This window comes from Phyllostomus hastatus, unplaced genomic scaffold (genome assembly GCF_019186645.2).
Source record: "Phyllostomus hastatus isolate PE091 unplaced genomic scaffold, TTU_PhHast_1.1 phas_scaffold_1066, whole genome shotgun sequence".
In the NCBI taxonomy this organism is placed as follows: domain Eukaryota; kingdom Metazoa; phylum Chordata; class Mammalia; order Chiroptera; family Phyllostomidae; genus Phyllostomus; species Phyllostomus hastatus.
This window is the reverse complement of record NW_025334004.1, coordinates 16,003,447-16,017,640: the sequence shown is the minus strand read 5'-3', so window position 1 is coordinate 16,017,640 and position 14,194 is coordinate 16,003,447. Positions and strand designations below refer to the sequence as shown.

The 14,194-nt window shown below is 37.8% G+C and overlaps 1 protein-coding gene across 1 annotated transcript in view; it reads left to right on the top strand.

The window, feature by feature from the left end:
- CFAP43 (cilia and flagella associated protein 43) overlaps window positions 1–14,194 on the top strand; it is an 81,062-nt gene that overhangs the window by 65,492 nt on the left and 1,376 nt on the right. Inside the window, exons 28-35 of the mRNA XM_045854402.1 lie at window positions 1,508–1,627; window positions 4,660–4,767; window positions 6,319–6,405; window positions 7,082–7,170; window positions 9,106–9,319; window positions 10,467–10,579; window positions 11,531–11,690; window positions 12,217–12,381. Of these exons, the coding sequence (XP_045710358.1) occupies window positions 1,508–1,627; window positions 4,660–4,767; window positions 6,319–6,405; window positions 7,082–7,170; window positions 9,106–9,319; window positions 10,467–10,579; window positions 11,531–11,690; window positions 12,217–12,381 (1,056 nt within the window). The remainder of the gene's footprint in view (window positions 1–1,507; window positions 1,628–4,659; window positions 4,768–6,318; window positions 6,406–7,081; window positions 7,171–9,105; window positions 9,320–10,466; window positions 10,580–11,530; window positions 11,691–12,216; window positions 12,382–14,194) is intronic.

The following is a 14,194-nucleotide window of genomic DNA, read 5'->3' as shown; positions in this document are numbered from 1 at the left end:
CCATCTTTCTGCGATGGAAGCAGCCTGAGGTTTCTCACAAGCAACCAGGTGGTGCAGCTGATGCTGGTGAGCCGACTCCACTCTGAGTAACCAGGTCCTAGAGGACCACTTCACATATTCTCTGTCCTCAGACTTCCAACCCCAAACCCCCGGTAACCTTATTTTCTGTTTCGACTGGAGAAGAGAAGCAACTAAAAAATTTTTCTTACTCTTCCACCACCACTATGTCTGGCGCCCTGCACTGAATCCACAGAATCCCCGTCTTGCTGTTTCTTACGGATGAAATGGCCTCGCACCTGCTCGAGCCCGGTCCCCCACTGGAGCACTGATACCATCCCATCTCACCCACTCGGCATCGTTACTACAGCAATCTGCCCCCTTTTCCTGTAGCGTCAGTTTTCCCCTCTCTACTGGATTTTTCCCGCAAACGTAAACACATGATGTAACCTTTTACATTGTATACGTCTCTCATCTTATAGAAAAGAAGAAGAAACAGGATTCCCTTGAAGGGGATTCTGGAGTTCTCTCTACTATTCTTGTTACTCTTATATTAGTCTGAAATTATTTCAAAATGAAGAGTTGAAGAATAAAACTCCCTTAATCCCACTCTCCTCTCGATGCACTAATCAGTGTCTCCTGAAAAAACTCCAGAAGCAATCTGTGTTCAGTGCAATTTCTCTCTCCTCAATCTTTAAAAAGAGGGGGAGGGGAGGGGGATAGATATTGAGCAAGTGATAAAGCAAATCAGGTAGAATATTATATGATTAAATTGATTAAAAGTTTATGAGAATTGCTTGTATTATTCTTGTAACTTTTCTGTAAATTTGAAGTCATATCAAAACTTAAAAGCTACAAAAATTTTAAAGATAAAAATTATTTGTAAATATGTCTAGAATTGATCTGCAGATGTTGTTTTCTTTAAAAATATAAATTTATAGCTTTTCACTTGCCTCCTGTGTGCTTAGCTTTCTATCCTGGTGGAATTTTTTTAAAAAACAGGTGGAAATTTTTTTCTCCTGATAAGGATAAAGCATACAAAACAAAACAAAGCCAAGAGAGAATGTACACACACACATTCACTTCTTGTTTCTTTAAAATCTAAAAGATTATGTGAAGAAGTATTTATAGCTTTTAGAAAAGTCAAGATTTCTTTCCAGGCCTGATTGTGTGCCTGGAAACTTCTGTTCTATAGAGTCAGCATTTTCTGGAAAGATTTGCTGTGGTTTGTTTTACTAGGCCTACGGCAGCAGGCTCCCAAGACTGCTTCATTAGTAAGAATCAGCGATTTTACCTATTTTTTTCCATTGTAATCTTTTTAAGCAAAAATCTTGGACTCACAATATATTGAGTAAATCCAGGTGGAACACCTCTGATTGAAGGGGGCCAGAGGACCAGAACACCTCACAAGACCTGCCCACCACCTGCCCTGACCTTGTGGCAAAATGTGAACCCCACTTCTAGGAGCATTTGATGTTCCTATGCTAACCTGCTGTTGACTTCCTTTCAGTCCTTAGAAGCAGAATTGAAGAAACTTCAAAACTCAATTCAAGAAAGCACACAGAATTTTGACGAACATTTGAAAAAACTCTTTGAAAGGAGAGTGAGAGCAGAAATGGTTGTCAACCAGGTAAATAAAAGTTTCCTCATATAACTTTCTTTTTTAAGGAGCTTCCAGGTCCTCTCAGTGTTCTTGGGATAAAGACCAACACCCTTTCTGGCACCAGGGTCCTGCAGGCTCTGGGCCTAGTTCCCGCTCTGGCCTCGCCTGTGCCACCCTCCCCCTCACTCGCCACACTCTCTCCTCTGGTGTCTTGAACACGCCACTTTGTCCTTCCTCCCGGCTCTGCCCGCTGCTTTGCATCCTGGCCTACACCTGTTCACCTGTCAGATCCCAGTGTAAAAGCCAATTCCTCAAACCATGTAAGCTCTTCTGTTATATCCTTTGTTCTTTTACTTTCTGTTACTTATTATACAACTGAGTTTTAATTTATGCGAGATTACTTCTTAATGCTCCCAAAACTGTAATCTCCATGAGGGTAGTGTCTGGGTCTTTTTTGTCCATCCCTGTATCTCCATCAACTAGCAAAGGGCTAGGCTCATCTATGTGCTAAATGAATGAATGTTCCACATGCACAAAAGATCAGACAGAGAATCTGGCTTAATTTGATTCAGCAGTAGCAATATCAGTGAAATGTGCAATAACTAGAAGCAAGAAGATGAAGGAGTGAAACCTTCAAGTTCTGAGGGACAATTATTCCTGTCATTGGATTCATGTGTAAGAGAAGAAGAAGATTTTGAGAAATGCAAGGTCTCAAAAATGTGTATGTATCTCTTCTCAGGGAGAAATGGGAAGGTGTGTCTCACCAAAGCAAGGGGACCAACCAAAAAAGATGAGGGTAGTTAAAGGGACCTTCAGGAGGATGTCTGTATCCTCGGCATCCCAACAAAATGGTATCCTGAAAGGATTTCCTTTAAGAGAGTTTAAATCAGTGATTCTTTACTGAGGTTTAGACAGGGTTAAGGGAAACAGCAAGGAACGGTGAAACACACAGAGACTAGAAACACCTGGAAACCGGTATCATCTCTAGAGCTAAAGAGTCAAGGGAAGGAAGCTATTACCAGGACCCAGCAACACCTGTAGGCCTGGGGGAGGGCCGCTCCTCAGCAGTCGTGGCCGTAGACAGAACACAGTGACTTCCCAGCAGGAAGGGAGTGTGTGTGTGTGGTAGTTAGGTGGGTGAAGATCGGAAGTGAATACCACAGCATTAGTCATAGGAATAGCATTAGTCATAATGGCCGAAAAAGTAAAAATAATCCAAATGTCCAACAATTATGACTGGGTAAGTAAAATATGCCTTAGCCATGTAATAGAATATTATTCAGCAATAAAAATAGTACGTGCTACAACATGGATGAACCTTGAAAACCTGCTAAGTGAAAGAAGCTAGACACCCAAGGCCACATATTGAATAATTCAATTGATATGAAATGTCCAGAACAGGCAAATCTGTAGAGACTGACAGTTAACTAGTGGTTGCCTTGGGGTTGGGGCAGGGGGGCCTCTTGGGGATGAGCTGTGGAGAGAAAAGGGAAATGACTGCTGAAGGATTTCTTTTCAGAGTGATGAAATATTCAAAAGTGATTATGGTGATGGTTGTCCAACTCCACGAATATACAAACAACCATGGGATTATACACTTCAAATAAGTGAATTATACAGATTGGAAAGCACATCTTTAAAAAGCTATAATTTTAAAAAAGATAATACTTAGAACATCTTTTACACATGATAATGAGGAAACTATCAAAGACTACTAGGTAATGTCAAGAGGACTCAGGAGCCAACTTTAAAACCTCCCCTAAATGGCTCTGGCCAAGCAGCTCTGTTGGTTAGAGCATCATCCCAGTACACCAAGGCTGCAAGTTTAATCCCCAGTTAGGGCACATACAAGACTCAACTGATGAATGCATAACTAGGTGGAACAACAAATTGATCTCTCTCTCTATCTCTCTTCAAAATCAGTAAGTAAAAATTAAAATAAGATAAAATTTCCCATAAATGGAACAATTTATGATTCAACAATAATAATAATTGCAATTGACTGAAACCCATCAAATTTGCTTAAAGTTATGAATTTGTGATATTTTTTAAAAATGCTAATTGTTCACTTTCAGAGGATAACAGCTAATTTGTTATATAAAAATTGATAAAGTTCAAGTATTTATTCTGCTTTTCTATGTGAACTGTACCATTAAGTAATGAAAAAGTAGATAAGGAGAAACATCTCTTTATAAAATAATTTCAACTAGTAAGTAAAAAAAGAATAATAGAAATAGACTATTACCATTTTGCAACTCTGAATGCATTAACAGGCCTAGGCATTGAACATTCATAGCTGCTAACCTTGGGAAAAGAAAGACAACCTGATACTGCAGGTATTGTATGTCTCCTGGTGAGACACAGTATCCCCTGCTGTCTTGCCAATGGGACCCACTGTGGGTCTCAGCAGGCCTCTGATCCAGCGGCCCGACTTTCAGGAAATACATGGGATGAGGGACCCTGATAAATTCACATAAAGATGCAGTTGTTGAACCCTGACTAGGTGAAACTGCAAATAACTACAACTAAGTGTAAGGAAAAGAAAGGGATGGAAGGGAACCCGTAGGGTATAAGAGACTTTTAAAAAGTGACAATTTTGTAAATGAACAAGTTTTACTCTAGTGCTTGGAGACACGTACTTGGGCAATAAAGAACCACAAGGACACATAGGAAAGCAATCACTGTAAATTGGGACAGGGGTCACTGGGATCGAGATTATGCTGGGGACACATGGAAGGGACTCTGGGCGGTGGCGAAGTTCTGTTTCTGGACCTGGGTGGTGACTCCAGGAGTTTCTGCCTTTCTAATAACTTGTCAAACTCCACCTTTGTTTTATATGTTTTTCTGTATGTATGTTTTATCTCACAATGAAAAGATGAAAAGTGCAAAACAAATGAATAGTTATTGTAGCAGTTTATATTCCCATTTTCTTAAAAGGCATTTCCCTTACTTATGTGTCATAAACTTGCTTGATAAGTGCCAAGTCTCTGACGCTCAGTAGAAAATACTTTCTTGGGTAGAAGTATTGACCACCACTCCCCTTTTAAATATTTCTACAGGAGGAATTGAAAATAAATAACCTTGTTTTTTCTTTACTGTTGGATGAAGAAATAAACTCCAGAGAAACATTCCTAAACAACTATCTTGTAAGAAAGCAGGAAGAGAGAGTAAGTACAGGATAGCATATCTGAGTACAGCATTTCTGATAGACATGGTCCTTGCCAACAAGAGTACACACACACCTAGACCCTTCCTTCCTTCCACACTCCTGACTCCACTGTGTGCGTTCCCTGGCTCCTTGTCTGGGACTTTGCTCCAGGGCTGGTGAAAGCATACACTCCGATTTGTTAGTCAAGTTATGTGATTCTGCATTTGCAATCATTTAGTCAAAGGAAACATATACTTTTTTATATGACATATGGTTTCTAAATGAGGCCATATATCTTCATGATTGAAAAGAGCTGCTTTTAATCACTGGCTGGCTATGGGACCTCGGGCAACACTTTTAGCCTTTTAAGCTATTTACAGTCTCTTCACTAGGGAATATTGTTCTGTCTGGACCATTGGCATCCTAAGTTTTACTAATCATGTAAGCAATGGATTATCTTACAGAATGAAAAGATGTCATAATCTGAAAAACTCTATCTAATAAATAGAAGCACAAACAGATATGTTTCATTAAAGAGACAATGAAAGAAAAATGCTTAATCGCATAATTTTCAAAACGTCAGCTTTTATCGATAATGTCAATAAAAGACATTTATGAATGAATAAATTATCATGTGTGATATATGTACTTACCTTTTGCTCAGAGTCTGTTAAGCAGCATGTACAAGGCCCCTTCTAAATACAACCCGACTCATACGACACTACAGGGTTTTGGAGGCCTTCACAGACGTGGAGGCCGTCTCAGAGAGACGGGCAGCATGCCTGAGTCACCCAGTAGTACGCAACACTACTAGTTCCAGCGGGAGCTGGAACTGTGGAAACAAACGAAGACCACCCAAATGAGAATGCGTGAACTATATATCCAGAGCTTGGTATAGAAAGGGAGTCAGCTACCATCATTTGTTTTTGGCAGACACTCAAAGACAGGCAGAGGGATGGGAAAGCATTTAATGAGTAAAGGAGAGGCCTTCAGATGCCCTCTGATCTGAAGTTTTTGGCATGAGGAATCTGGGGGCAAGTTAATTAGAAAACTTGTAACCTGTGTGATTAGTTTGGGGAGTATATTGACTTTCTCTAGTTAATTCCAACTTGGAAATTGTGGCAAAAATTAAGAAATCCGAATGTTATTTTCTAAGTCTTGGCAGTTTAGGGCCAATTGCTGCACAGGTTGTGAGTCAGAGTTCTATTTCCACGTGCGGTTTGGCCATTGTCCTTTTATCTATTCTGTCTCTCAGAACCCAGGTCCAGGCAACTCCCAAGCCTGTGAGATTTTAGCATCCATGTGCCTCCCCAAGAGTGTAGCTAGTTCTGCAGTCACTTCCACACTCACACACAGAGCTAGCTGGACTCAGACACAGGTGATTGGATGTTCGTTCTTTCAAAGTCTCCAGTTGGTTTATTTTCCTCTATAATTGTTGTCTGCAATGAATATTTCACTGACACATTTATCTCGTACTAGGAAATTCCTTGTTCTTTTTAGTACCTCCAATATTTTTGTTTCTTCTGAAAAAATATATAGTCACAACTGGCCATTCCCAATGTTATTACAGAGACAGACTTCAGAGGCCGTCCGGAAATCTAAAGAAAACCTGGACATGTATAAGGAACACTATGACAACTTACTGGCGGAAGACAAGGTGAGAGCCACCGTCTTACCCACTCACCAGTGCCGTAAAGTGCGGCTGCCAGGATTTGAGGGGAGATTAGAAGGAAAATAATTTAATTTCCTCGTAGATTTTTCTCCTACTATAATTCTCAGTTATGGGTGACCTTCATTCTATGCCATTGTAGATTTCTAAGAATTGCTGTGTAAAATAAATTTTTGTAAACATCTCTGGTTTAAGCTTGTTACAAATGAGAAGGACCATCTGCACTTTAGGACTTGTGCAACTTCAGGTTGCGGGCCCCATTAGGCAGTCATGCTGTCAATTTAGTAGACTATGATCAGCAGTTTTAGAATGAAAAATAAAAGCGTATAAAGAAGAATGGAATGGAATAGAATAAGAATAGATTAGAGTACCTTGAATGTTTTACAGGTAAATATCATCTTGTGAAATTTCAGTTCTGAATGATTTCTAAAACCTCTTATATGAAGTAATATTTTTAATTCACTGATGTGCTTCCTGTTCAAAATAAATATTTAAGAAATCCTTGTGCAGCAAGTAGTCACTCCCTAGCAAGCCTACTTTATAATCCGAGGTTACATGGATTTTTAAAATTGAAGTGACATAACCCTATATTTTAAAGGGTATTGTCAACAAATAAAATGTTTCTGAAAAATTGCACTTCTGGCAATAATCTGTTTGTGCTTAGATTCTCGATCGCAGCTTTAAAAAGGAGTTTTCTGAAATTCCCAGTCATCAGGTGGATGTACTCTACAGACTGTTTAAACGCCGACCAAGGTTTGTTTCTACCTTGCTATCACGTTTCTAAGGACTAATTTGTAAATGAGCAGGAATGTTATTAGATTCCAGCTTTTTCTCCTAATTAGATGGAAATATTCAGTCTAACATTGTTTATGTGAAAATGTTCGTGTCTTTATTAGAACTCCATTTTTTATATTATTCTTATATCTTAAGGTAGGCAATGAAAAATAATCATTTTTTTAATTATTTAAAAGTTGTTAAGTAAGTAAGCATAGTAAAATTATAGGTTCTATTTTATACAAGAAGGTAGTTCCTCTTAAGTCATAGATGGTATACAGATTTATAAACATTCTTTCCTAAGATAAGTTTGGGGAAAACACCAGGTTAAAAAAAAAAGCTAAGCAGTTTCCTTTATAAGAACTTCTCAGAACTTGTTTCTAGCCTTTGGGTCTCCAAGTACAAGAAATAGAGTACGTGGAGTTTTCCAAACTTATTTGACCACAAATTATTTGATCACTTTTTCTCACAGCATGTCATGTGACTGTGTTCAAGACAAAGTTTGAAAAATGCCAGTATAAATGATTGAAAATAACTGTTATCAAAAGAGTTCTATCCCTGGACGGTCCTGTACACCAAAAGGTTGTGTGTTCGATCCCCAGCCAGGGCACCTCCAGGTTGCAGTTTCAGTCCCCAGTCGGAGAGCATACAGGAGGCAACCAATCAGTGTTTCCATCACACATTGATGTCCCTCTCTCTCTCTCTTTCCCTCCCTCTCTCTCCCCCCCCCCTTGCTCTCTCTCTAAAAGCAATGAAAAGATTTACTCAGGTGAGGATTACAAAAAAAGTTCTAAAAATATCTGATTTTTATACTGAGAGTAGTGTTAGAATCACATTCCTGAGTATTCTCAAATTTTTATAAATACATATTTCCATAATTTTCAGAGGTAATCTTGAAATGCCACAAAGGTATAGGCTCATCTGTGTCTGAGATACAAACTCATTCTCTCAGCTTTGAGAGGTTATATGCAACCTGAAAACTCAACTTAGAACATACCTCATACCTTGATTTCCCTATTTTCAAAGTAATGAGTTAAAATAAGCCTTGTTAAGAAAGGATAGAGACCTCTCATATATTGGGAGGTGGAAGTGGAAAAAGCATAAGTTTTATGTCAAACATAATTAGCTTTAAATCCTAACTTTGCCATCAGACCTGTGACCTTGGACCAATATCTTCTCTCAGAGCCTCACTTTCCTCATCTATTGAAAGAGGATAACAAGTCACTTCGCGGTGTATTGTGAAGCATTTGATAGTGAATTCCCTTCCCAGCCATAGCCCAGCCATAGCCCATGGAAACAAAACTGATGTATTAATGCAGATAAAAGAAGCACTTTCTCAAGTCGTGTGTGTATCTGAATCTAGTCCAAACTACTCACGGGCTAAAAGGATACCAGTAGAGCATGTGGGACAGGACAAGGAAACATCACTCTTGTCTTGGGCATGCATGTACTTGCTCCCTTAAAATACACAGAAGGGTGTATTTTTTAATTCTTATGTTTCCTTATTTCTGGTCATGGCCTTTCCTTTACTGCTTAAAGAAGATTCTTTAACATTCCTTGTAAAGCCGGTTTAATGGTGATGAACTCCTGTGGTTTGGTTTTGGTTTTGGTTTGGTTTTGCTCATCTGGGAAGCTCTTTCTCTCTCTTTTAAGAAGGAAGACATTTTCTAATCCAGGTAAATTTGTCAGTGCTGACAGTAGTTAGGGACATCTTATAGTCCAGCCAAGGTCACATCTGGGGATCCAGAGACCATGGAAGCAGGTCAAAATAACTGCTTTTCTCTCAAGGGCTCTCAAGTGCCAAAGGAAAGTGTTATGCAATGTCATACCTATGCTAAGGGTTGTATTATTTAACACCGATTTTTGTATGTATGAGAATATGAAATGTTGATGGGCTATTATCAATAATACCAGGATCCACAGACAGAAACCGCACGCAGATATCACTAGTATTGTGCCTTTTGGAGAGCGGCCAGGATCTGGGAAATTGAGTGCAGATGCCTTTGCCCAGTTAATGAAGGCCATGGATGACCTGGACAACGTTAACAACATGCCAGAAGGCTTGAATCCCTTGGTCTGGAATCATTTCTGTGCGACCAGACGAGTAAAAGTGGAAAACGAACAGAAAGTATATAATAACATTTTATTTCATTTAGTTTCATTTAATGTACTAATATAAAAATATATGGCTTATGGTGGTCAATACTTATAGAAAATCTAATTATTTATATTTTCCTGCTAGAGTAAGATTTAGTAATATTAAGAATAATGATGAAATAAAATATTAACGTTAGTGCTACTGAGGTCTAAGTGTAGGTCTCCGCTTGTGTAGACCCACACTGTCCGAAAGGGCGGTCACTCACTGCACGAGTCAGTGCTCACTCGAAAGACGTATGGCTAGTCCTCACTGAGATGTGCTGTGAGGGAAAATACACAAGACTGAGAAGACGTAAAAAGTAATGAAAAAATAATAGAAAATGTCTCAATATTTTTATATTTATTACAAGTTGGAATGATAATGTTTTAGATATGTTGTGTTAAATAAAATACATTAGTAAAATTCATTTCACCTGTTTGATTGCACTTTTTATAATGTGGCTACTACAAAGTTTAAAATCACATACGTGGCTTCCACTTATGGCTCACATTACATTTCTCTTGGATGCCACTGTTGTACACACAGCTTCCCTTTCCTCTCTGCCTTGGCCTTGAGCAGTCTTCATCTCCTTCTGCATAGATTAGAATTATGTTTCACCAGAAACAACTTTATAGTTTTGCTAGAATGTTTTTTAAATGTAGCAAAGGATAACTAGTTTAGAGTGTGTTTAATTGGAAAGAGAATCCTTCCTCTTATTGCTTCTTGACCATCCCTGCCTCCCCTCCCCAAATTCCCGGAATTCAGTGCCACAGACATTAGGTTTGCATATTTTTGGTAAGGTATATATGATTTTATAATTTTATCTAATGTGAAGAGAACAAATTTTAAAATAAGATGTAAGAAAAATTCTAGTAGCTTGCATATTTGATTTTCAGCAAGAAGAAAATTTGATACTTTTCAAATTATTCATGGGAGATAACACATAAGTTTTATATATCTTGTATTATTACGTAATGGCAGGGATTTAAATTTTTATTAACCTGTTAGAAAGATGAGGTTGTTAAGGTTTTGTAACAAAGTTAAGAAAAGTGTGTTTTCTAAAGTTCTTTTAAAATTGGTTTGCTTTTATTTCTAAAGCTCCATATGCTCTGAGATGTTTGTGGTTTGGTTTCTTCAGGTAAAGCAGAAAGCAGCTGGCTTAATGGAAGTGGTGGCTTTCCACCGGAGGAGAGGTGACGAGGATGAGAAGGTGCAACAGGAAATTGAAAGAGTGTCCCAGGAACTCATTCTGTAAATCTAACCTTTCATTCATGTTCATCTATTCAAAGTCTAAGCAAGGGCTAAGTTAGCTTGTATTACCATGGGGGAAGAGTGCCTACACTCCAACTTACAGCTACCAGAGACCTCTCTATCTCTTTGGACTTTAAAGTGCCCCTTGTTACAGAACACCTTATTTCCAAATGGAACTTGCCTACATGTTCCATTGCTATTATAGTAAATGGGTAACTTTTGGAAAAATCTTAGTATTTTTTCATCTGCCTCTTCCCCATAAGACTATTCTATACTGAGAATTTGTTTCTGCTAATGAGTACTTTTGGACTCAAGCCATATGAACAACTGTGTGTAAAATTAAGCAAGTATCCAAGAAATTTCCATTTAGATACATAACCAGCCAATATCTTTTTATTTAGGGGGGCTTGTTGTACCTTGCTGGGTAACAGGGATACTATTTTGTCCTTGCTTTACTTTGGGCTATATTTGTTGCCACACTGATAAATACTTTCCTGATGTCTCCAAACTAAAAATTATACATCATTTTCAGATCTAGGCTATACAGAGGTATATGAATTACCCAGAAATAGCTTTGATAAATAGCATATCGAATATTGTTAATATAATGTCAAAAGTCAATACACAGGACTTCAATATATTTGTTTTTTGATAGCATCTTTATTTTCTTCTACTTAATGATCACAATTATATTAATCTTTTTAAGTCATAAAGTGAAACCTTATACATGTATTTCTGTCCCTACCATGCTTTGAGCAGCCCAATAAGAAGAGGCATCATGGAGATCTCTGGGAAAGCTCATCATTGGGAAAATATTTTCCACACTGATTTCCAGCAACTTTTCCTTCAACTAGAAGAAATTTAAGTTTGGATTTATATCCTCAGATAATAGGTGAAATTTAAAATATAAATATATTGCAGCTACTTACTAGGAAGTCTTTTTTAATTTAGGTTACAGGATCAGAAAGTGAAATTCCAATTGAATTTGACAATCCAAATTCTCCTTAAACAAGGACAAGTAGAAGTGGAAAATTTCCAGTTATTGCTGGATTATTCTGATGCAATTCTCATCAACAGGAACATAATTGAAGACCTGAATTCTGTGATTCGGGTAATTATCGCTTTTTAAAGAGAAAAAACAACCATGTATATATTTGCTGTATCAAATACTTTTTATTCTTCCATTTTCATGACAAAGTTGTCCATTTTCTTCTGGCTTACCGAGTTTCTGACATGATGCCCACTACATTTTTTAAAAAACCTTTGTTCCCCTTAATGTAATGTGTCTGCCTTTGAGACTTTAATTTGCAGTTAAAGTTTATCTGGAGTTCCAGGAAGCAGGGCTGCAAATGCATACAGATCAGAAGGTGGGTGATTGGTCTGTCTAATCACCGGCATGTAAATTGGCTACACCATTCCCATTTATCTTATAGTTCCTTCTGTTCAGTAACTATCATGCTTTATAGTGATCAGATTTTGCCCAAGAAGTAATTTTAAAATATTTGCTATATTCTTAAGCAAAAAAAAAATTATCTCTGTGATCCAAGTGTTTTCTAATTATAGGGTACAATTTCAAATATTCTCTTCTTTGTTCAGAATCATATTATAGAAATATCAGAATGTACCTTTTTTTAAAGGCTCAAGGACAAAAGAAAGTTGCTAGCATGATGGAAACTAAAGATATTCACAAAGGAATATTTCAGATTGAATGGGAACATAAGAAAATGGAGATGGAAATGGAAGATCTAAATCAGAAGGCTTGGGATATTCAGATGCTGTTTTTTTCAAGAGAACGTCAGAAAGTAAGTTCTCCCTGCCCCACTATATAATTTTAATTTTATTCATGAATGCATTTATTTATTTCACCAGTATTTACTAAGAAGCCTCTATGATATCAAACATATTCTAAGCCAGTAGTATTTCATAGTGTATCTATGAACTCTGTCTTCTTCTTGCAGTAATTTACATTTGCTGTCTTGGGTTCTTCATGACCCATTCAGTTCTATAGTTCTATTTTGCAGTTCACTGAGGATTTCCTAATTGTCAGATCCAGTAGTCACTTTCTCGGTCATCACCATCCTTCAACTCTCTGTGGCATTTGACCATCTTAATTGCCATTCCTTTAGCTTTTTAATATATATATATATTATATATATATATTTATTATAAATAAATTTATTTATTATTATAAATAAATAAATAAAAATTTATTTATTTTTAGAGAGAAGGGAAGAGAGGCAGAAAGAGCAGGAGAGAAACATCAATGTGTGGTTGCTTCTCACACACCCCTACCTGGGGGGACCTGGCCTGCATCCCAGGCCTGTGCCCTGACTGGGAATCGAACCAGTGACCCTTTGGTTCACAGGCCAGCGCCCAGTCCACTGAGCTACACCAGCCAGAGCCCATTCCATTAGCTTTTATCATCCCTGTTTTCTCCTTTTTTTCTTCCAACATGTCATACCACTCTGTCTCTATTACTGACTTCTCTTTTGCTTCTAATTCTTAAATATACCTATTTTTTGAGACTTTACCCTTAACTCTGCTTGTGTTTCTTTCCATGCCCTCTCCTTTTATGATCTCTGTTTTTCTAACTTCAGTGATCACTTTTAAAAGACTAATCCAAGCTCTCTGGATTCCAATTCAATTTTAATTCCAGTCCAAGCTCTCTGGCCCGGACCTCCAGAGCCCTATCTCTATATTCCCCACCTACCAATAGCAAATCTTAATTTGCTTGTTTCTGTTCTTTTCAGCCACACACCCAGGCTTACAGTTGTGGTCATCTGTGAGTACCCTCTTTGTCTTGCCTTCCATGTCTTGCCTTGTTTATCTCTGCATTCCCTCATTCTCTATCCCCACTGCCTTTACCCTCAATCGGGACTTCCTTTCCAATGATTTAGACTATTTTATAATAATCTCCTAGCTGGTCTCTTGACTTTGGCTCTTTCTGTTATCTAGCTATACTATATACTATTGTCAGATTAATATTCACATTCAGCTTTAATAGCATTACTGCTCTGCTCATTTTAAACTTCCACTTCTTACCTGGCAAATTAATTATGAAATCCTTAAGTGGGTGTTCAGCGTTCCTCAATCTAACTTTTCAAATTCATTCCCACTGTTCCTCTGTTCCACTGATCTTACATCAGTATTCTCAAGCCCAACTGACTACTGTTGTCTAGGATTCTATCTCTGTGCCTTTGCTCATGGCCAGTTCTTCTCCCTAAAATATTTTTCTTCACTTTTTTTCACATCCCAAATCTATCTATTTTTCAAAGTCTAGCTAAAATGTCATTTCCTTTATAAAACCTTTTGATTTCCCCCAATCCAGAGAAACCACATCCCCTCTCAACCTTTGAAATTTGCATGTCATTTTACATATTTTCTGGTGAATAATCAATTCTACATGCTCTCTTTTTTTGACAGTGGGTCATGTGACTTATCTTTGTGTCTTCTTCAGTGTCTGTAACTGACACACTGTTAATGTGGGACTCGAATGGGACAGGAAATATTTGGTGACTTGAGTGAATGAATGAGAAAATGAACTCTAGGAATTTGTAATTATTAGCATATAGGTGAGCATTTCAGTGGCTAAATACAGTATAGCACCAAAGTCAG